Genomic DNA, 21363 nt, shown 5'->3' with positions numbered 1-21363 from the left:
CCAAATATGCATGGAATACAAAAAATATTTTGGGTTTTTTTAATCTTAATTTCGATCCAAGATAAAATCTGAAAAACCTCAATTCATGTTGTACGTAATTAATTTATTTGACAGCGGTGCCAAATGGTTTAGCTCAGATGTTGACGCCAAAGACATTATTGCATGAGCCGGTAGTTACTTCGCATTTTGCTCATTTTTCAGAAGTTAAACCGCTCAAATATGCGATAAGTCCGTTCCAGGAACCCGTTTCATCCCGATGCGGATTGGATGTTGTTATTGATGCGTGGATCCGGCCAAGACACGCCTTGACATGCAGAAGTGAATTTGCGTTTATACCAAACGAGTTCAACGCGCGTCCATCCATTCGATATCTATTTGTGTGGTCGCAATAATTAATAAACACATTAGGTAAATTTTATTTTACTAGTCTCTTCTTCTGGCTTGTACGTTACGTTTTAAAGTGCCAGAAGAACAGTTTATTAATATATAATATGCGTGGCAGCAACAGCAACATTATATTTACAATAAGTAAAAACAGAAACGAATCTAATAGATTTTACTGCGAGTATAAGTTTATGGACAAATTTTCTCCGAAATCGTAGGACATTTTTACTTCAGTCGTATGCACAGTGAGCCACGGGCATACATCATCGAATCGCCTGTTCTAATTTGACCTTTGACACTGACAAGTAGGTCAAAAAACATCATGGCTGAATCGCAGACGCCACGTGCTGCTGTCGGACTCTGTACCTGACAAAGCGATGCCACTCGCATGCTTACAATATTCGATCCATGAAATTTTGCTTAATCTGTTAATACATATGCATCAACCCAGCGCCAAGTTAAAAAGCTTTTGTGTATTAAGAAGATTAAAATTGCCCTTGAAATGACCTATAACCACTAATGACTTGCTATGTCTTTCGAATCTGGCGTCAAAAGCCTTTCCCTGGACGTCGTTTTGGGATATGAAAAATGGATGCTATAACGCAGTTAAGGATATCTGGATTTGGGGTGGGCGTTTTGTAACAATGTTTAAAGGTCGGGGTTTTTAATCCACGTCACAACAGAGAGGCGGGAAGTCGAGGCCCGCCCTCTCGAATTGCGCAGCTCTCAATTCGAGCGACGCTAATCCCTCCAAGAACGCAACGTCGAGTAAGAGTTTGCCGGTGCTCACAAAACAAATAAATCGTCGTTTTTCGGCGAATAATCTTGCGTTACTGATGACTTGGGCGATACGCGACGAACGACGTCAGTAAACAGATTTTGTGCCCTTTCGGACGCCCGCGCTGAGTCCACAGCGTCTCTATTTGAAAAAGTCCTGCGGTGTCTTGGAACTATAGGCTACGTGACCGAAGGTTTGGATGCAACACACTTCCGTTGCCATATTTCATTTTTTCTCTGGTGTCATCCTATGAGCTGGGCACAAAAACACATACAACCGTCTCAGTTACGTCTGCGACGATTTAGTTTTCTTGGAAGTTCGAAAATTCTGTAGTTTGCCTAATTTTTACTTCTACTGTTATATGTATACAAAAAAAGTGGGTTAAATTATTGTTTGTCAAACGACTTACCTCGGCAACAAAAAAAATCGTATTAAAATTAAAACAGATCGAACTCAAATATGTATAGGAATCTCCCGACAGTCTTCTGGACAACAAAGACTTAGTATCTGAATTTTTAACAAGTTATACAAGAGAAAACTTAAGTCATTTGTCTTTCTGTTGTTTCTGATATATATATTTCGCCTACAATTCGGTATCGTCAGTATTACTTGTTCAAATAGAATTTATTTTTGTTACTTGATAAAAATCAAAAATGTTTAATTTTTGTAGAGCGTTGGGCCTGGTTAGCCCAGGGTCGTGAGTTCAAACCTCACCGGGAGCTTGGTTTTTCAGATCTCGCTCCGACTTGTCGGGAAAAGTGGTTGATCCAGCTTGGCTGCAATGCCTTGGCTGCGAAGCCTGTGAACCTTTTGTTTAATTTTGTTTTTGTTAAAGCCAATTCATAACATCATTGAAGCAAGACAAAATATTTTGCGCTTTAAACAGAACTTAAAATTAATGATGGTTAAGTATTAAATCGACTAAAAGATCGCAATTAACTTTAAAACCCACCCGTAAAAGGTTATCGTAATGCCACGCCCTTCACTTTTGCTCCAGTTGGCGGTGTGATCTAACGTATGTCGCAAATGCCACGAACGATGCTTTTACAAAGTTTCCCGTGTGGTTCTAATAGATAAACCAGGGTAATTCTCCAAAACCATATAACAGCCAATCAAGTTCTCGCTAATCTTACGTCTGTATCAGATTTGGACCACCAAACTTGTTTGATGTGCACACACATGGTCACTGTTGAAGGTCGGTTTCCTTGCAATTAAATATGCAAATTCGGGCGTAACCCCTTATGACTGGCATTATCTTTTATCACCTGTGAATACAAAATGGCTGCGATCGACTGTTGCCAATTTTTTGCACAAATCTCACAGAACAGGTTTCTGCAACATTCTTCTCAGGTATTCTCAAATAAAAAATTCGCTTTTCAACAATTTAGCAGCTGTTACGCTGCGACTGAGGCACAAACCTTTGTGGTTATTTTCCATAGATTCGAAATTTTTAATAGCAATTATACCGTTTTATTTATATTGTATTCCAATTCACAAACCAATATTCTGTCCAGTACGATCGTCTTTTTGGCAAGAACTAAGATATATATTAAACAACAATAGGCTATGCAGTAATTAAAAATGTCGAAAACAGCAAGTTTGTATTGTACTAATTTTTTACACCTATAATTCTTGCTGGTGCACTGTTTTTGTAAGAGACTGACTGATAAATAACTTTATTACAGCACGAGCTTTCGCGAGCTTTATCTCGCTTCTTCAGGTGCAGTAAATGCAAAATTTGACGCTGTCAATCACGGCCTCAACAGAGACTGGGGCTTCATGAGTCACTCACCATGATGCCACGGGCACTAAGTGACCAACAATGATCACCTTTTCGTGCGATTTCCCCCTTTTTCTTTCTTGTTTTAGCGACGTTCCGCAGTTTATTTGACACGCTATTTACTGCACCTGAAGAAGCGAGATCAAGCTCGCGAAAGCTCGTGCTATAATAAAGTTATTTACCAGTCAGTCTCTTACAAAAACAGTGCACCAGCAAGCAGTGTAAGCATAGACCAGAGACTGACACGGCAAATTGAAGAAAGTGAATTAGTTTTTTACAAAAAGATATAGCAAACTAATTTTCCATCAAAATTACCATTGACTCTTGACATGTAGTTATAGGCCCTACGAGAGCGTTTTTTTCATTATATTTTTATTTACAAATACGTAAGCAGTTTTATAATAAAAATTTCGGAAAAAAAACTGTCCTTTCTTACTCATCACTTTTCTTTAGGAATGAAATATTTAGTTGCATGTACAGTAGGTGCCAGGGATGAAGTTTCCAGATCGGGGAATATCGTTCAGTACAGTGCTTGACGTGGTAGTTGCAAACCAATTCAGGTATTTCAGAGAGGCTTTTATTCCAATACACACTTATCGACAACATGTTATCATTATAACAATGGATTCTAATTCAGGTCGCGCATAAATGTGTCTTCTTAAATGTTGGATCGACAGCCATCTTATTTATTGGCGTTAATTCTTTCAAAACAATCTGAGATTGGTGTACTTCGTAAAGGAAATCTTGTTGGCCTTGTGTAATAAGATGCATCTCTCACAGCATCAGGGCCCACAAAACTTTGCTCACATTTTCTGCTTTTTCTTATTTTCATTCACTTCATCCGCCAAATGCGTCATTTTTTTCTCAAAGAAGGGGGATCACCGTCACGCAGTGCATTTGTGTGCGAACTCAGCGCCTCATTACGAAGCCAAGGTCGCATGTTGCGCACGCGCCTAATGTCGCCAATTAAACAAAATGGAGAAGTGGCAGCCAAACACTTTGCCTAATGTACGAGAGCCTGCGGGCGTCGCCGGGCACAATCAGGTGACCATCTACGGAACTTGGTGTCGTGTCCTTTGAAGCTCAAACAGACGCTTCTGGTAATGCAACGAGGCTGTTTTGAGTCTATACAAACAATGACGAAAGCTGGCGGAACGCGCTTAATCCGTTGCACTGAAGGTCGATGCGTAATCTGTATCAAATATTCGAAGACTTTTGGAGGTCCAGCCCGCAGACGGCGAGGTGTGGTCGCAGGTGATTTTGGCCCCACTTTTTGGGTCGGTGTTCTATTGGCCGTTCAGGGAATATTAAGTTTTTAGCTGTAGGGCACGGGTTCGAACTCCACGCTGACTGAAATCAATTCGCGTATATTGCAGTTTCTACTAAAAATAAAGCAATTAAAAACAGTTTTAAATGTATTTAGTAAGCTTACTATGTTGTTGCGTAATGTTTGCCTATAAAGCCACGTCCACTTTTATTCTTCTTGAAATTTTTTACCGGAAACCCATTACCAAAGTTTGCAAGACCCAGAAAAACAAAAAAACTCCTTTGGTCAGTGGCTCCCCAAAAATTTGATTTTGTTCTAAATCCTATCGGTGATTTTCAGAAGTTTTGCTTCTGTTATTACAATAAAACCGTAAACCTGGTCCCTGGCAAGATTTAGCTCGAAAAAGAACTCGCATGACATCGTTCGTGACTCCATGGTTAACTTCTTCACACGAACTAAAAATTTCGTGGTCACAACACAGATGCAGCTGCAGGACACACAAAACACGGAGGTGGTTGCGATTTGCTCATGAATATGTGTATTAGATGGCCAGTGGTGTTGCAGCACGTTGTTCAAACCGAACTGCCCGACTTCGAATCAACTTCAGTGGAAAAAACAACCACAAGACTTTGACCTCCCGCGTTCGAGTTCTTCCGCAGGGCGAGGTGCGCGTCTAGGTGATTAGGCTCCTTCGACGCGTGTTGTACGTTCGCGTGTAAATATACAAAAAGCTGCTTGCGGCCGGCGGTCGCAGCCATTTGGGCGGGCACAGCACGCGAATCCTGGTTACAACGCTCGCTAAACGAAGCGGAGAGGAGTTAAAAGGACGCGCAGTTCTTCGCTCCACAGTCAGATGGCGGCTCCAGTGCCGTAGTTATGAGGACCGTGTAAGTTTAAGTTTAGCTTGGGATAAGCAGAGCGTATATGCTTCTCCGAATTGGCGACTTTATTTGTATGCGATAACAGTAAGAGCTGCTGATATTTTTCACCAAGTTGTACTTATTCTAAATTGATTTAAATACTATTGTTTTTAATTAATGTGCGCCTGAATGGCAGAATCATGTCATGTGTCCAAGATATACTTTGTAGTAATACATTTCTGTTTGACGTATGGTGTGTGTAACGCTGGCAATGGAGTAAATAACATGTTTAAATGATTTTAGCGCTTAACACCATTAATCCATAAAAATGAGTTCAGTAATTGTGATGTTTCTGATGGTAACGATCGGGCATATTTTCCCAACCCTAAGCATGTCATTTGTCGATCACGACTTGGAAGTTAGGACGAAGAGGGATCTCGCACGTGTGGGTAAGTGCTTGTCTTAAAACATCTCTTAAAACAGTAAATACTGTAAGACTGACAGGTTTTAGCCTGGAAATTAACGTTTCTATGATTGTGGTATAATTATACATAAGGACGAAATCGTCAGGGCCCGTTGCAACAGTTTGTTTCACAGAATCAATTAACAAGCATGAATGATCCCTTATCGTAAACCTCGAAACAAAGATTTTGCAGAAGTAATTGTTTTGAAACAAAAACAAAACAACTTTCCCGTTCATTTCACAAAGAATCGAATGTGAAAAGAGCTTTGCGAAACTTACATTCAAACAACATGATTAATTCCTGGCCAAGAATTTCAAAAGGCGGAAATGTAATGAGCGATTCATTTTGTTCGAAACAATGTCATCATTGTAGTAATTGCTTCTATCTTTATGTAATTTTCGCTCCAGTCTGTTTGTAAAGGAAAATACTACTACACCGGGTCACAAAGTTTCTTCCAAACTTGACCCACATATAAGTCTGTGTAAAACAGAAAGGTGTGCGAATTTTAATGATTAGGTGTAAACAGGGCAACCGCCTGTTATTTTTGATATAAATTTGAGTTGAAATACTACACGAAATCGTAGCGTTAATATTCGCACATATTTCTATGTTACATAGGCTCATATGTGGAACAAGTTTGGAAAAAAACTTTGTGACCCGGTGTAAAAGTATCTTCCGTTTGTAAACAAGAACAACGTTTGTAGCGAACATGGGGAATTCGTACTTTCGTATCATTGAATCATTGAGCCATAAATCGTCATGTGGTTTAAATTCGAAAATTCAATTGGATTTTCAGTAATAACAAAACATTTTTCAGTGTGTGTATACTTCAAAATATTAGCATATGCACGTTTTGTCCAATTCTGTGCAGCACCATCGCTAACAACCCAGCAATACAGCACCAGATTGCCACGTTTTTAACAGAATTGACACTTACACTTTCCTAGTTATAAGTAAAAAATTCCTGTATACGATACATGCATTGTTTAACCTGCCCTGCTTGGCGTAAAAGCGAGACACTGCAACGCCGGTTTGTTTGGGGCATATCAACTACGCCAAAATCCTTCCGCGTTATCGTCACATTTATCAACGTCAGATCAAGCCAAGAGAAGTGATTTGAACTTGATTTGAACGATAAGAGTGTGTGAACAGTTCGGTACTTCTTACGAGACTGTATATGTATCTAATTAGCCACCATGAAATATTTACGTTCCATTATTGTTTTAATTTGAACCTGCGAGCTCGATGTGAAACGTCTTGTTAAGAATAAATGATATATTGGGACACTGATGACAGATTTACTCACAATTCTGAGAATAAAAAGACTGACCCATAGTGCTAAAAACATTGACGTGTTTTGTATATTTAAGACGTTTCGACAAAAACTCGTGGATGGCATCATCAGTTTAAAATGGCGCAGTTGTTCTAGCTCCACGCAGTTAAGATAAAGCTGGCCTGACTAACGTCAATATAAATGCTTCCAGCACTATAGGCCAGTCTGTTTGTTCTCAAAATGATAAATTGATTTAAACATTTTTTTACAAATAATTGCAATCGCCTCGGCGAGACAATTTCTGCGGGTCGTGCAAAATTTCCTAGATTTACTATTATCGCTAAATCTAGTAACGGACATGCAGAAAAAAAAATCAGAAATCCGCACCTATCCGGCCTAGCCCACTTTTCGCCAAAATTTTCAGCCGAAACTTGATTCCGCAAAATTTACTGGAAATAAACACGGGATCCGCTTCAGCGTAGCTCGATGGCTGGAACCTGGATCTCATCAACAGATTGCGCTGCGAAATACACTAACCTTCGTTGATTTTAACTTCCCCGAGTACATGTGGTGAATAACAGCACCCTTGGGCGATCTAGAAAGGCGAAAACATATTTTGGTCGAAGTCACGCAAAAGATAAAGTTGATTCTCCGGCGTACCTCTGCTCGGCTCGCCAGAAACCATGTTTGCGACAATTCTTTATTTTCAAGAAGAAGTCCTATGCCACTTGCCTTTTGTTGATGATACCTTTGACATTTCGAAAAGTTAATTTGTCAAAATCTTTAAAAACAAAGTCATAAAATTAAGCTATTCCCGATTGGTAAAATTGTGAAATTGATTGGCAAATACGTAGGATGTTTCTCAGAAAATTTTAATATGTATTATGTCCACTTGATATGAAAACGCCACAGCCAATTAAAGACGTGATCATTTTAACTTTTTCTTCCCAAGCACTTGCAACTTTGAGTTCCTGTGAAGAGTTATTAGTTTTGGCCTTTTCAATTGCGAACGATGTTTGACGATGTTTGTATCTTCCAATCAAAAATATAACCGAAAGAGAAAAAAACTTGTTCTCCTAGAAATTGCCGCACAAACAATGATTGCTATGTAAATTCGCAGAAGAAAAAATAGGTTTACGAAGCTTTAATTACATTGGTCACATCACACTGCAAAGCTGCGTTTGAGTTCCTGCAGTGACAAAAAACAAAGTATCGTTTAAAAATGTCGGGAAATAAATGCATTATCTGATTTGTCAAGGGATGCTTGCGACACAGAGTTTTGAAACTAGGGATCACTACTCTAATGCGTATTTTTCCAACTGCGCCAAACCCCTGTAACTTTAAAAAGTAAAGCATTTATGAACCTGTAAGGGGGAAAATGCGACTACTTTATGGGTGTTTTTTTTAAGTTTGCATTTACATGAAGGCCTACAGACGACCGACAGTTTTGGTTACATTATCGTCGTTAACTCGGGAAAACCCGCATTCCTCTTCTTGCCTGGATCGTGGTACCAAGCAGACGCAGGTGTAAAATATGCTTAGTGTGAGTAAACTTCATAAGTGTGGCGTTTTTGATCCAATTAAAAGATGAAGCAAGGTGCTCTTCAGCTTTGGAGAGTTTTTAAGAAAAACCGCCCAGGTTTAACGGTCGTGAAATGGCAATGGTAAGGATGCGGTCGTCTGTTTGAAAATACGGCGGGCATGGATGGCAACTATTTTCATAATTTACCGGAGTTGCTTGTGGTTTCGGTCGATCAAATTGCAAGCGCACGCTTCTCGATCGTCAAAGCACGCTTTCGTACCTCATATCCAGGTGACAACATCGTGATTTCATTTGGAAAATCCGCGCTAATTGTAGGCTGTGGACATACAAATTGGCAATTGTGGTTGTGGCTGTTTGATTATACCCATTGGTTTAACTGAAGACAGAGACTTCAAGTGGTTAAACGTTTTTTATTTGGTCACCCATTTTTTGTCGGTGCGTTTGTGGGATGCCGAGCATGCACGTATATAGGTATAATGACACATTGATTACCACACAACAATAATAATCACCTGCCAAGTTCTTTAAAGCTTGAAATTTTTAATCTAAAGTTTAAGGTAAGCTCAGAGCGCCGGCAATATGACAGAGGTCTATGAGGCAAGTGCCTGGCGCAAATTTCCAATGCTCCAAAGAAGGGTCCTTCGCCAGAAACTCCAGTGCTTTTTCCTTGAAAAGAAAAGTCACAATCTATGTCAGTGACCATACTCATGCACCATCAAACTTTAATCTGAACAGTTGAAATAGCGTCAAGGGACGCCGGTGAACGCACCTTATATAAATATTGTACCTTAAAATAAATGTAGGAAGGGCTCTTAGGGATTAAAGTTTATTCTTTATGTTTTTTAGAGCCAGATTTCGTGCATGACGTCATCGATGCCTCGTCACTGCTTCGCCGCCGAAGACGCACCGTGGTAAGTGAATTTTGTAAAATGATTTGTTTCCGTCTAGGTTTCAAACGTTCTGCATGTACATTCCGTCAGTTTCAGTTCGATACGTTTAAATTTAGTCATATTTACTTGTTGACAATCGAAATGGCTTACACATAATACAAGTCTTTGAGAGGAAAACACCTACTTTATGCCAGTGAAAAGTATGACACCAAGTTCCTGCGGCCAACTTTAAAGCTGTTTCTAGCCCGAAAGATCCTTGAAAAAGTCTCAATTCTCGCGATATGTGCCACAAAACACGAGAAGTTTCTACTCCCGAAACCAAGACTGCTATGTCTCTATTTGTGCGGGGGAGGTTTGCCAAGCCGCAAAACATACGATTTAAAGTATCTTTAAGTGCATGCAAGCGCCTGGTTTGATTAAATGACCTCAAACATGCAGTTTGTATAAATGTAAGGACAAGAGACTCATGACATTGGAATTATGTTTTTGTTGTTGTGATGTTGTCGGTTTTGCGCCTCAAAACCTTGCGCCAGCTTGTGGACAAAGAGAAATACACTCTGTGTATGTGAATAAATGCCTTGAAGAGATAATCGAATTAAATATGAATAAACAATGTCACCAACCAGTATTACCTTGTCCGTAACTTCTCGCGAACCAAACACCATCAAAGTCTTGTACAAAATGGTGGTCAAGTCTATGGACCACAAACGTACATGAACTTGCCAAAGCAAACCTCTTAATCAGCTTACCGCGTCATGTGTGCATACATAAGAGCAACGGCTATGACGAGACGTCGTAATCGAATGTACGCAAAATTCTTCAAGAAAACCGCGTAGTCTTAGACGCCTCACGAAGTTTAAGCCATTTCCGGAGGATTGGTCGACCGCTCCAAAATTAAAAATCTTTAACATTTGCAATTGCGATGCCACTAAAGCACGAATTCAGACCATGTAGTCCCCTTTGCCATTAGGCAAAGATTACATAAGAATTTTACGAAAGGCGAATAACGATTTTAATCTTTCGCTTAATCGAAAACAGGATTCGGTCATGACGCGGACGCCGGGCGTGGTGTCGGGTCGAGAATTGACGTCCGCGGTATTGTTTGCTTGTGGTTGGCCTCGCTTCGAATACATGGAAAAAATCACGGCGCAATTCCAAGAAAATCGGTCCGGTCCGGTGTACCGTTACATCCACTTTTATTGCCGCTCTTTCGGCAACGCGACTGACCACGTAGAGTTTTTATGCCATAAAAAGCGCTCACGCAGCTATTTTTTAGTTGTGTAAATAAAGCAAACTGGGCATTTTATCGGTACAGTCTCTTTCCTGACAAAGAGAAATAACCGGCGTTCGCAGCCCAAAAAAATCGAAACTTGTTTACGACATCAGGATCGACAGTCAAAACCGACAGACAATTAAAATCGGATTTTCTTGTCACACAAATGTGCGCGTGATCGTTTGACCCAAATAAATATATAATTTTACAACAAAGATTCTTTTGAGTGAGATATGGCATCCGTCCAGACTGCTCGACAATATGTACACCCGTTATTAAAGCAAAAATATAATTTAATGATTTATGAGAGGTGAATTTGCGAATAAACAAACGTTGGAATAATCAACTGTTTCTAAAATTCAAACTTAAATTCAAGGTATTGGCTGCAATTCTTTAAACTTAAATTTGTGCAGTAGCTACTAAATTTCAAACAAACCGCGGAATTTAAGCGTATACAAAAAAACAGCATCGAAACAACAAGGTCGACAAACCTGTAAAGTCATCCGACCGTCGAAAACCTTATCCAACCACGCAACAACAAATAACTGCGTGTGATCGCATTGATCAAAGCGTCAATAATATTTGTGCGTAAGCAAGAACGCAGCAAACCTACTATGTTAAAGGAAGTTGAATATTTTTCAGAAGATGACTATCTTCTTTATTCACAACATTGAGACAATAAAAGTGGTTTGTTTATACGTCTGTGCAAAAAACTTGCGCCATGATCAATAATTTGGCGCAGCTAACCCATAGCTTTCACGGTATAAGGGGCTGACTCAACCAACTTATATGTTCTACAACTTGTGTTTCGCCTCCACAGTATCCATTTCTTTCGTCATGGGTAATGTGGTCGCCGTGCAATTCCTCCACATGCGGCAAGATCGGTTATCAAAGGAGAAAAAGGTTTTGTCACGGAAGTACCGCCGAAAAGACATGCTTGGAACGTAAGCAAAAGAATCTTTTTTTAATTTTTGATCATTCACGTATAACCTGTTGTGAGTGGGTTATTTTTATGGCGACTGTTTTACTTTTTGCATTTAACCTGACTTGGTTTCGCTAAAAAAACGTCGGAAATCACCTTTCTCGTGATAATTTTAATCCGCATGAGTCATGAGCAAAATACATTTGAAAATCGCAAACCTTCACATATATCTCTTGGCACGTGCACTCCCATAGTTATGCTTTACCTTTACTTATGTATTTTCAGCGCTTGTCCTAATCCGCCGCTGTCTACCCTGCGTACCCCAAACGCAGGGAAACACGAGGTAAGATCGGATAAAATAAAATGAAACTTTCTGCGAAACGTGCTCCCAACTGGGCGGGGTTCAGCGGCCACAGTAAATATTTTAAATCTTGGAACGCTTACATGCAAATTGACTCGAATTCCTGTCAGTGCGCAGTAGGCGTGTAGTTAGTCACACAACATATCACGTTAAAGTTGCGGGTGCTGTGGTAATTTCGGTAGTTCTAGAAAACATTACAAAGACCAACCTTGAATCCACCGTTAAGTAGAGTTCATATTATTGCTTTACTGTATAGGAATCCAATAATCGGATTTATGGTTAAACATCGCTGCGCTACCCGTTTTCACTGAAGACAAATCATCAGCGTCATTTCCAACTTAATATTACCTTTAACGATCCCAAAACAACACTGGTGTTTTGCTTCAACTAAAACTTGTTGTTACCAATAGGTGGAGCAACTGGGGTCAGTGGAGCAGCTGCAGCGCCTCTTGTGGTCAAGGTGTGCAGCACCGGGACAGAAGGTGCCTGCGAACGGACGGGAGGTAGGTTTTTTTTTTTAAATTGTGTGTTGAGTTTATTTTAACAAATTTTTGTTGTTAAAAATACTGCGAAGTTTTTGTACAGCCATTTTCTTTACAAGCTATCTTATATTCTGTTGCTTTGTTTGTCGATATTAGTTCAATGTTTCTTGGAAATTTTCTTGGAACAGTAGTCAGAAGTTAATCCCTTCTTCATCATACTATTTTTATTGCAGGCTTTGCGTAGGCCATTTCAGGGAACACCGAAACTGTCGCATGGGAAAAACGTGTCCAGCTTGGAGTACTTGGCATCCGTGGGGCGCATGTTCAGCTTTGTGTGGAATAGGACTAAAGCACAGAAGTAGAGATTGCATTGTGAGGTAGGTTGCTGATAGGATTTCTCGAAACGTACGAGTTCACAATTTTTGTCAAACTGTCAATGACTTTGCATGTCAACTTATATACGCACATCGTACTATGTTGATTTTTTTTAAATAGTCACCATGCACTGCTTGGTGACCGCCTCATTTCATAAATTTTTGTTTCATGGAGTAAATTCACACAAAACTCAAACGAAACTTAGTGTAAATTTCATGTAAGGTATCAATTACTGCAGCACAACATTTTGCATAACGTTTTTGAAGTTGGTCATCGTTTCTCAATGTAAGATTTTTTTTCGACATGTCCGTGCGTTGAACTTGATTTTAATGTCGTTCTGTACATCACAGGTCTGTGAACCTTGGAGTTGACTCACCGGGCGGTACCAGTATCCTGAGAATAACACACTCAGCCCAGTTGGAGCAAAGTTACCAATGTAAGGTCAACGTGTTTTTGTCACAAATGTGGTTTTCATCCCGGCTTGACACAAAGTTCGGTTGATCCCCGTTTACACTCAGGGCTTAAAGCGAAATCACATTTTCTTGGCACTTATCACACATCTAAAACGATGGGTGTTTACATAGAACAAAGTTATGAACTTTGTCAGCGTAAATTCTTTGGAATATCAATAATAGTCCGACTTGTTTTAATTTTTTAAGCAAAGAATAAATAATGAAGACGAAAGTGAATCGGTCCGAGTTCACTTGTCAAGTTATAAAATATCAATTGGCCAATTGAAACACATCATTATCCCCAACTGTTTTAAACTTAAACAAAATATTTTCAATTCAGTCGTGACTCCCAACCGCTGTCCAGGTGAACGATCCCAGGCGGTGCAATGCGTGGTCTCATGTTGGTCGGAATGGAAAAACTGGAGTCCGTGCTTCGCGACGTGCGGGAAGGGAATCAGTTATCGCATGAGGACGTGCAACGGTAAATTACCTCTATTTCAGTACCAATTACGACGGTTTTCACGAGTGTGTGAAAATTAAGATTGGAATAAGTTATAACGATGAGTTTTTTTTTTAAAAACCATGTAAAAAAATACGAAATCTGTTGAATAGCGCTTTTACCATGGGCTTCATCATATATATGCTTCTACCATTGTAACGAAAAAACAACAGTGGACGTATTTACGCTTCCAGGGCCAATTTCTGCCTGCAGCGGAAAACCGTACGAGTACCGCGGGTGTTACACGCCGCCGTGCTGGAGCCAATGGTCCAATTTCACCCACTGCACGGGAAAGTGCGGCCACAGAGCTGGTAAACGCTTTCGCACTCGTGCCTGTCTCCATACAACTCCCCATATACCGAAATACAGGAGGTGTGTGGGTTCCAGAAGAGAGGAACGTCCCTGTCCTCCGGCCAAGGGAAAGGTATAGCAACATTGATTTTGCTGTGTTTGCGATTCCACCGGGAATAAAGTTATTTCAGTGCGTGTTACACTTGCTACATGCACATTAACGGAATTAAAAGGCGGAATGTAAGTCGGCGCTTTAAAAGAACTCACATTTATTCTCCACTCAACACACATGTCTAAAGCGATGGGCTTTTAAATGATGCAAACTTTATGAACTTGTCAGCGTAAACTATGACGACCCGGCTTGATTTAAATTAAAAAGAAAAGCCAAAGCTAATATGCTACTCATGCCGACGCAAATTCGGTCTATCTAGCACTGGTAGTAAACACAGTGGTGTTCAAAACGTATGCTTCGGCATGATAGCTTTGGCTTTCCTTTTCAAATTAGTTAACTCCAAGTTTCTTGCACAAAAGGCAAAATTTTTTGACTTATTTCTATCATAAATGTATAACAGTGTAACAAGATGGCAAAATATTTATTTTCGCCGCAGAGTTGCCAGAAGTGGGGGTCATGGAGCGGTTTCTCGGACTGCAGCAAGACGTGCGGGGGCGGATTTATGTACAAAACTCGGAAATGTTACGCTCCGCCTTGTCTGGGACCAGATCGGGAACGAAAGTCATGTAATATTAACGTATGTATCACAACCAATGGCATTAAGAAAAAAACATTTCCTTTATTAGACAGTAAAACTAATACAATTTCAAAAATATGGTGAAGTTTCAGGGTTTGATAACATTGTGCCTATTTTTACTTTAGCGTTGCCCGAATTGGAATGAGTGGTCCTCATTTGGGTGCTGCAATGCCACGTGCGGCAAAACAGGTATAAAAAAGAGAACTCGGACTTGTCGAAGGGGATCGCCAGGTGTTCCAGGTTGGTAGGAATTTGGGACTTATTTACGTAAATATTTTTAAATTTGACATCATATGGGATTGAGTAGCAATAAAATGTTTTTCTTCATGAAATCCACCTCACCAGCAGCACTTCTTGCGTGCGACACAAGTTAACCTTCAATTCAACTTTAAATGTTACTAGGACAACTTTGTGTCCACGCAAAAGTATATTTAATTTCAAGTTAATTTAAAATTTAGGATTGATTGCTGTCTTTTTTGAAAAGTTTTCATTGAAAAAGGACGAAACAAGACAAATTGCATTCTCAAATCTCTTTACATTTGGCTTAAATAACATTTAAAATCGTAATAAAACGCCTTTTTCCTAATTGATGGTATGCAAGACAGTTGATGAGTTTTTAACCCATATTTTGTGAAAAAAACGATTCAAGTTAATTAATCCCATATGCAATTTTAAATGTTACTAGAACAACTTTGTGTCCACGCTTTTAGTTTCATAAAACATGTTTCGCTTTTTGTTAAAGTAGGTCACTCGTAACATTTGATTTGAGCGTCGTTCAGTATGTTAGAACCAGAGGTTACTACTGTTCAGTCAGTTTTTATCGTTTTATCATTTTAGCAACTATGTCTTTTCTGTTTATTTTGTTTGTAGAACTGAAGATGCTTTAACAAAAGCGAAACATGTATTCTAAAACCAGAAGCGTGGACACAAAGTTGTTCTTGTAACAATTAAAATTGCATATGGGATTGATTAACTTGAATCATTTTTTTCACAAAAAATTTGCAGAACATCTATTAAGAAAAAAGCTTTTGGTTCCGGTTTTAAATGTTATTTAAGCCAAATGCAAACAGACTTAAGATGCAATTTGTCCTGTTTCGTCCTTTTTCAACAAAAACTGTTAAAAAAAAACTGTTCAATCAATCCTAAATTTTCAATTTACTTGAAATTAAATCTACTTTTGCAATACGTTATAAAGGTTGCGAAGGCCCCGCCGTCCAAGCAGAGGAATGTTCACCAGGTCCTTGCAACGGCACCAGACCGCATGTTTTAAATACAACTGTCTGCGGGAAACGGAATTTCCTCGAGTCTGGTCAAGGGGGGGCATCAAAGAAAGTGGTTGGCGGAAAGGTGATTTTTTAAACTTTGCACTCTGAGCATCCGAATATAAAGGGAATGCTAATAAAAATCACAAATCAATTTTACAAAACAAGTAACAAATCTAATGTTTCTGTTACCAATAACAAAATAACAACATTAAAAAATAAAATTTACACTGCAGGAATCAACGTCCTTCGGTTGGCCCTGGCACGGAAGTCTTCAACATAATGACTGTGACGGTGGTTCTTGCGGATGGAAACATCTTTGTGGAGCTTCTCTAATTGCCCCTTACTGGTTCATCACAGCTGGACATTGCAGCGAAGACTCGTAAGCGTTTTTAGCCTTTAACAAAAGTTGTACACATTTGAATTGCTAGCTTTTGAGGGTTTACTGCTTGTACAACATGCTGTTTTCAGAACGAACTATACACACCTTGTTGATGGCCGTATGTTACGTAATTATTAGTGATGCACCGAAATACCTTTTTTTATTCGGCCGAATAAACCGAAACTAATTTTAGTATCCATCTCTTTAAACGTAATAAATTGAAACAAAACATGTGCTGATTTGAATCTTATCATACAGCCTTTTATTGGCACTTAAAGAATAACCTCGACTGCTGTACCAAATGCTTAAAGTTGATTTTCATCATTTCGGTGACAATAAACAAACAAAACGAACACATTCGTACAGTTTAATCAATGATTTTAATCTTTTCCAAACTTAGCGTATTTCCGTTGCATGCAGTGAAAAGTTTCGGTTTCGGCCGAATTTTGCAAAAATATTCGGCCGAAACCGAATATTTATTAAAACCTTACTTTAGGCCGAATAAATTCGCCAAATCGAACTTTCGGTGCATCCCCAGTAATAATACTACTGTTTACATTTAAATTTGTGCTTGCAGATATTACCGCGTGAACCACAATAACCCAGGCGATAACTGGCGAGTAGTTTTCGGAATGAATCGTCTACACGAAGAGGGAACGCCCTACTTATTGTCCAGAGTCCATGTTCACAAAAACTATTCCTATATTAACGTTCCTAAAGGTACATCATGGTGTTGTTCTGCTTTCTTGATGCAACGGCGCTCCAAATATCCTTAAAGCAGAGGTTTTAAAACCTAGTAGGATCACGACACACTTGGATCCTCTAATTATTTTGCAACACCAAACTTTTAAGCAAGTTCAAGTTTAGATATTTTTTTTTGCTACAAACAGTTTGTGAACCCTGTCTTAAGGGACAATACTTCATATGCCTCACTATACATGTGCAGAGTAAGCTACAGTATATAAAAGAAAATTTATGTTGTATTTCTTGCATTTCAGCTGATGTTGCGCTAGTGAAGCTGCGATGGCCGGTGAAACCTGATCCCAACATTATGCCAATCTGCATGCCTGGAGACAGTGAACCCCAGCCCGGTGAGAGGTGCTACATCACCGGATGGGGAGATTATATAGGTATTAAAGACGATCCTTACAAAAGTGTGACAATAATTTTGAAATCCAATATGTGGCTATTTTTTCTGGCCTAGTAATAAACAACTACTCTGTCAGTCCGTGGCCTAATGTTGTTGTTTGTTAATAACGGGTGTGTCGAAAAGGCGTTGCACCCAGGCTACCATATATAAAGACCCTTTCACTTTAACAAGATGAAACTAAGACAAAAACATGCTCGCAAAAATTTTAAAATAAACCATTTGCGTTTTTCAGAACCAAACGGACAGAAGCTTATAGAAGCGGAAGTACCTGTCTTGTCCTACTCGACTTGCAGAAAGCTTGGAACCAATTACACTATCCTTGAAAAAGATCATCACCTTTGCGCCGGCGATCCTATCGAAGCTCAATCCGACACATGTTACGTAAGTGGGGCTGATGTTTTTTCATAACACTCTATAAAACCACGTAAGCACAACTTAAAGATGTTTAATTTTTCACAGGGTGACTCTGGTGGTCCGTTGACCTGCCAGCGTGAAGACGGCAGCCATTACTTGGCGGGAGTTACTTCTTTTGGCTTTGGGTGCGGCGAACCGGGTCACGTGGGTATCTACGCTCGCATGAGGTCGTACGAGAGCTGGGTACGGAGTATTATCGAGAGTGTGAACGACTGTTTATAAGACGTCCACCCGGCAACGTCAATAGTGCGCCGGTCGCTGTGACGTCACTGCGGAATTGTAATGTTGTTGAACACTGTGATGTAATGAGTGAAGCGAAAACTTGAAAACGGTTGCTTGTATGAATTTACAACGGCACAGAATGGCAATAAAGCAAGACTCAATAAACTTTATTCAAACTTATTGCCAGTGGCCCAATTTTTCCGCACATTTGCTTGCTTTATTGACACAACGACGCCCCGTTTTCTGCGACACTTTGACACTTGAACTAACATCTGTCTTTCGTGTTTTGTTTTCATTCAACCAGTTTCATGTGCAATGTACGAAGCCATACATACATATATCTTGTGCTGTTATTTATTCCCTTCTTAAACTGTCGTGTGTTGTACATGCTTCTCACATAAAGGTGGCTATTATCGTTTTTTTCTTATAATACAAAAATTTTCGAACACGTAATAATTCGTGTTTTCCTTTAAGTAAGTTTTAAGTAGAGTACTATTAATTTTTTTTTATGTTAATTCGCTGTTAGTTTTGTTGAAACAGTAGGCTACATTTTAAGTGAATAATAATCTAATTATAGGAACTCTGTAAGGCTGTCGTGACAATTGCTTTACAGTTTCAGTTGCAAAAAACAACATTTTTAAAATTTTCTTGTATCCTAAATAGATGTAAAGCTTTCTGACATGTATGGATTCATTGGCGTAGCCAAGGCGAGACCAAAGAGCCCATGTCTGAAAGTTTTAGTTTAAAAGACTTGTGAGGTTGTGCACTTTCCAGGGGTAAAAGTAAAAAAAAAATGTACCGGAACTGCGTTTCGGATCGGCTTACTTTCGTCATAGAATTCTAATTGCTGTCACCGCTGGTAAGCTATTAATTCGAATTGTGCCCTTATTTTTGAGAATTTTTGATAAAAACGATAATTTGTAAGTAACCATTGGCAAAAGTTTTAGGTTTCTTCGTCAACCAATATTTTAAACGCTAATTGGCGTTCCCACGGGTCTTCCTTTGGCGGCTTCAAATTATGCGCTACCAAAAAGCCGCACAGGAAGGCACACATGTTTGTATCAAGTTAAGAATCTGTAAACAAACAAGAAAGAACAATATCTGAAAGCAGTGCATCTAGTAGCTAAAGTGTGATGCCCCTGGTTTTGATGTGCGGTTGTCCGTCGAGCGGCATGACGAAACGTGCCAAGGAACTTGTTAGTTATTTGTCTGAAAATCGTCCCAATGTTAAAACGGTTTTAGTTGATGACTTAAATTTACATCGAAACGTAGTTTATGCGGATTCAAAAAAGGAAGTAACGACGAGGGGTGCTTTGAAATCATGGGTTGAACGTGAGCTTACCACTGACACCATCGTAATCGTGGATTCTCTGAACTACATTAAAGGTAATATTGCAACACTAACCCAACTGAAAGTTTTTGATTTTTTTGACATATTAATTTTGACATGATGAATAGTCACTAAAATGGTGAGTGTGTTAGGTAATATTCCACTTTTGACTGATTTATTCAGCTAATAGACTATATGTATTTTTATAAATGTATATATTGGTGCTTTTAATTAAATACATAAAATTATGTTTGGCTATATATAATAAAACCTGGTTTATATCTCCAATGCGTATAATCCTTCTTAGATTTTATTTCTATTAATTAAGCTGTAAATTTTTCAAATTATTTTTCCCAAAATGTTGTTTGCAGGTTACAGGTACGAGCTGAATTGTGTATCTAAGTATGTGAGGACTACATATTGTGTTGTGCATTGCGCTGCATCAAAGGAAAACATGCACAAATTCAATCAGTTGAAGAAAATGGAAGAGCAATATTCTGATGAAATATTGGAGGGTAACTTGGAAAACTGTAGTAGCGGTGCAAACAATTCATTGTTTCCACCACAAATTAAGATGCAACATACTGTAGAAATATAATGAATCCTTGTATATTTGTCAGCCTTGTGGATGAGGTTTGAGACACCAAACTCAATGGCCAGGTGGGATTCACCACTGTTTACTGTGCAAGTGGATGATGATATGCCCTGCGAAAAAATCTGCAATGCCATTTTTAATGCAAAGGCACCTAAACCCAACATGTCCACCCAAAATCCACCGCTAATGTCACCAACATTTGTTCACGAGGCAGACAAAATGTTACAGGTGAATTTTAAAGCTATTTTAATTTCTTGGTATGACTTTATCAGGCGTAATCAAAGTGGTTTTGAACAAATTAAAACAGACCTTCTGTTGAAATTGCGTGGAACTTTGAACTAAAACCGTTAAATATGATCAGAGTACAACATATGATAAAATATTTGCCAGATTTGCTACCTTCACCATGTATATGTTACAACAATGTACCAGTTTAATCAAAATTTTAATGTTTTTTTGTTTTGGCATTCTTTTGTTAGTGTCAATTTTGTGATCGAAAGCTATATTTTGTTTTAAGAGCATCGGTGCATCGCTACTGTCTGCACAGAAAACTGCAAACCTTGGTGATACCATAACATTGCCAGGATGCAATGAAGTCTTCACCATAAACCACATCATTTCCATCCCCGACATGCGTAGGCATCGAAAGCAGTTCCTTACTTACCTAAGAGCAAACCCTGTGGCCAATATTAAAGACGTGCCAAGGACTTTTTTGAGTTTTTTAACAACTGCTGTGGCGTGACATTACAAATCTGTGTCAATTGTTTTGTTCTTTGCAAACTATTTAATATCATTTGATTGGGAATCAGGTCTTTAGAGGTTTTTATATCAAATTATTAGGAATATGTTTAAAAGTATATTGTGTTTTGCCCGTGGCCTAACATGCGACAAATTACCCTGTCTTGTTGTTACTTAACAAATACTTGCACATGGCGTTTTATTTAGCTAACAGTTTGATTACAACATACGTAAATGGAATCGGACTTGCTGTTGTGGAATCGATGCTTGATAGGGGCACCTAATTGTGTGTCTGTATTAAATTCGAAATTTTAAGTCACATTTGGCGCTGCAGGGCCTCGGTTTCATCGGGGCGATATTGGACGATTAGCGTTGCTGCTATTTTTCTTGTAACTATAAAGCATGTGTGTTTGTATATGCCCCTCGGTGAATGGTTTTACAATTACCAGACCAGCAATAAACTTTGGGGTACGAAAATTTGTAACATTTCTGTGTGGGCAACTCGGTCGCCGATCAATTGCTCCATTTTGCGTGAATTGAACTCAACCGACCTATGGAGTTTCGACTTTCACGAGCCGGTTCGCTCGACGAATTGGAAGTATAACATTTCACAACCCTTGTAGAATT

The 21363-nt window shown here is 39.1% G+C and overlaps 2 protein-coding genes across 2 annotated transcripts; both read left to right on the top strand.

Annotated features, from left to right (window-relative positions):
- Positions 1 to 5388: 5388 nt before the first annotated feature.
- On the top strand, positions 5389 to 18515 carry LOC145895003 (uncharacterized). Its single transcript, XM_082983739.1, has 17 exons — positions 5389 to 5518; positions 9196 to 9260; positions 11333 to 11456; positions 11720 to 11777; positions 12206 to 12298; positions 12511 to 12654; positions 13003 to 13088; positions 13445 to 13585; positions 13798 to 14027; positions 14503 to 14643; positions 14769 to 14883; positions 15839 to 15990; positions 16142 to 16287; positions 16865 to 17007; positions 17286 to 17417; positions 17670 to 17818; positions 17897 to 18515. Exons 1-17 carry the CDS (start codon positions 5398 to 5400, stop codon positions 18071 to 18073), a joined length of 2217 nt encoding a protein of 738 aa, XP_082839865.1. The 5' UTR covers positions 5389 to 5397; the 3' UTR covers positions 18074 to 18515.
- A 605-nt stretch (positions 18516 to 19120) lies between these two features.
- LOC145894888 (protein KTI12 homolog) lies at positions 19121 to 21202 on the top strand. Its single transcript, XM_082983556.1, has 4 exons — positions 19121 to 19459; positions 19775 to 19918; positions 20024 to 20226; positions 20516 to 21202. The coding sequence occupies exons 1-4, from the start codon at positions 19207 to 19209 to the stop codon at positions 20738 to 20740; spliced, it is 825 nt and encodes a 274-aa protein (XP_082839682.1). The 5' UTR covers positions 19121 to 19206; the 3' UTR covers positions 20741 to 21202.
- The last annotated feature ends 161 nt before the right edge of the window (positions 21203 to 21363 follow it).

This window comes from Ascidia mentula, chromosome 3, assembly GCF_947561715.1.
Source record: "Ascidia mentula chromosome 3, kaAscMent1.1, whole genome shotgun sequence".
In the NCBI taxonomy this organism is placed as follows: domain Eukaryota; kingdom Metazoa; phylum Chordata; class Ascidiacea; order Phlebobranchia; family Ascidiidae; genus Ascidia; species Ascidia mentula.
This window is presented reverse-complemented; position numbering and strand designations above follow the sequence as displayed.

Excerpts from the sequence above, each read along its gene's own strand:
- LOC145895003 (XM_082983739.1), top strand. The coding sequence starts at position 5,398 with ATGAGTTCAGTAATTGTGATGTTTCTGATGGTAACGATCGGGCATATT. Across the intron at positions 11,778-12,205 it reads CAAACGCAGGGAAACACGAG|GTGGAGCAACTGGGGTCAGT; the intron begins GTAAGATCGGAT and ends TGTTACCAATAG. Across the intron at positions 14,644-14,768 it reads GAAAGTCATGTAATATTAAC|CGTTGCCCGAATTGGAATGA; the intron begins GTATGTATCACA and ends TTTTTACTTTAG.
- LOC145894888 (XM_082983556.1), top strand. The coding sequence starts at position 19,207 with ATGCCCCTGGTTTTGATGTGCGGTTGTCCGTCGAGCGGCATGACGAAA. Across the intron at positions 19,460-19,774 it reads TTCTCTGAACTACATTAAAG|GTTACAGGTACGAGCTGAAT; the intron begins GTAATATTGCAA and ends TGTTGTTTGCAG. Across the intron at positions 19,919-20,023 it reads TTCTGATGAAATATTGGAGG|CCTTGTGGATGAGGTTTGAG; the intron begins GTAACTTGGAAA and ends TATATTTGTCAG.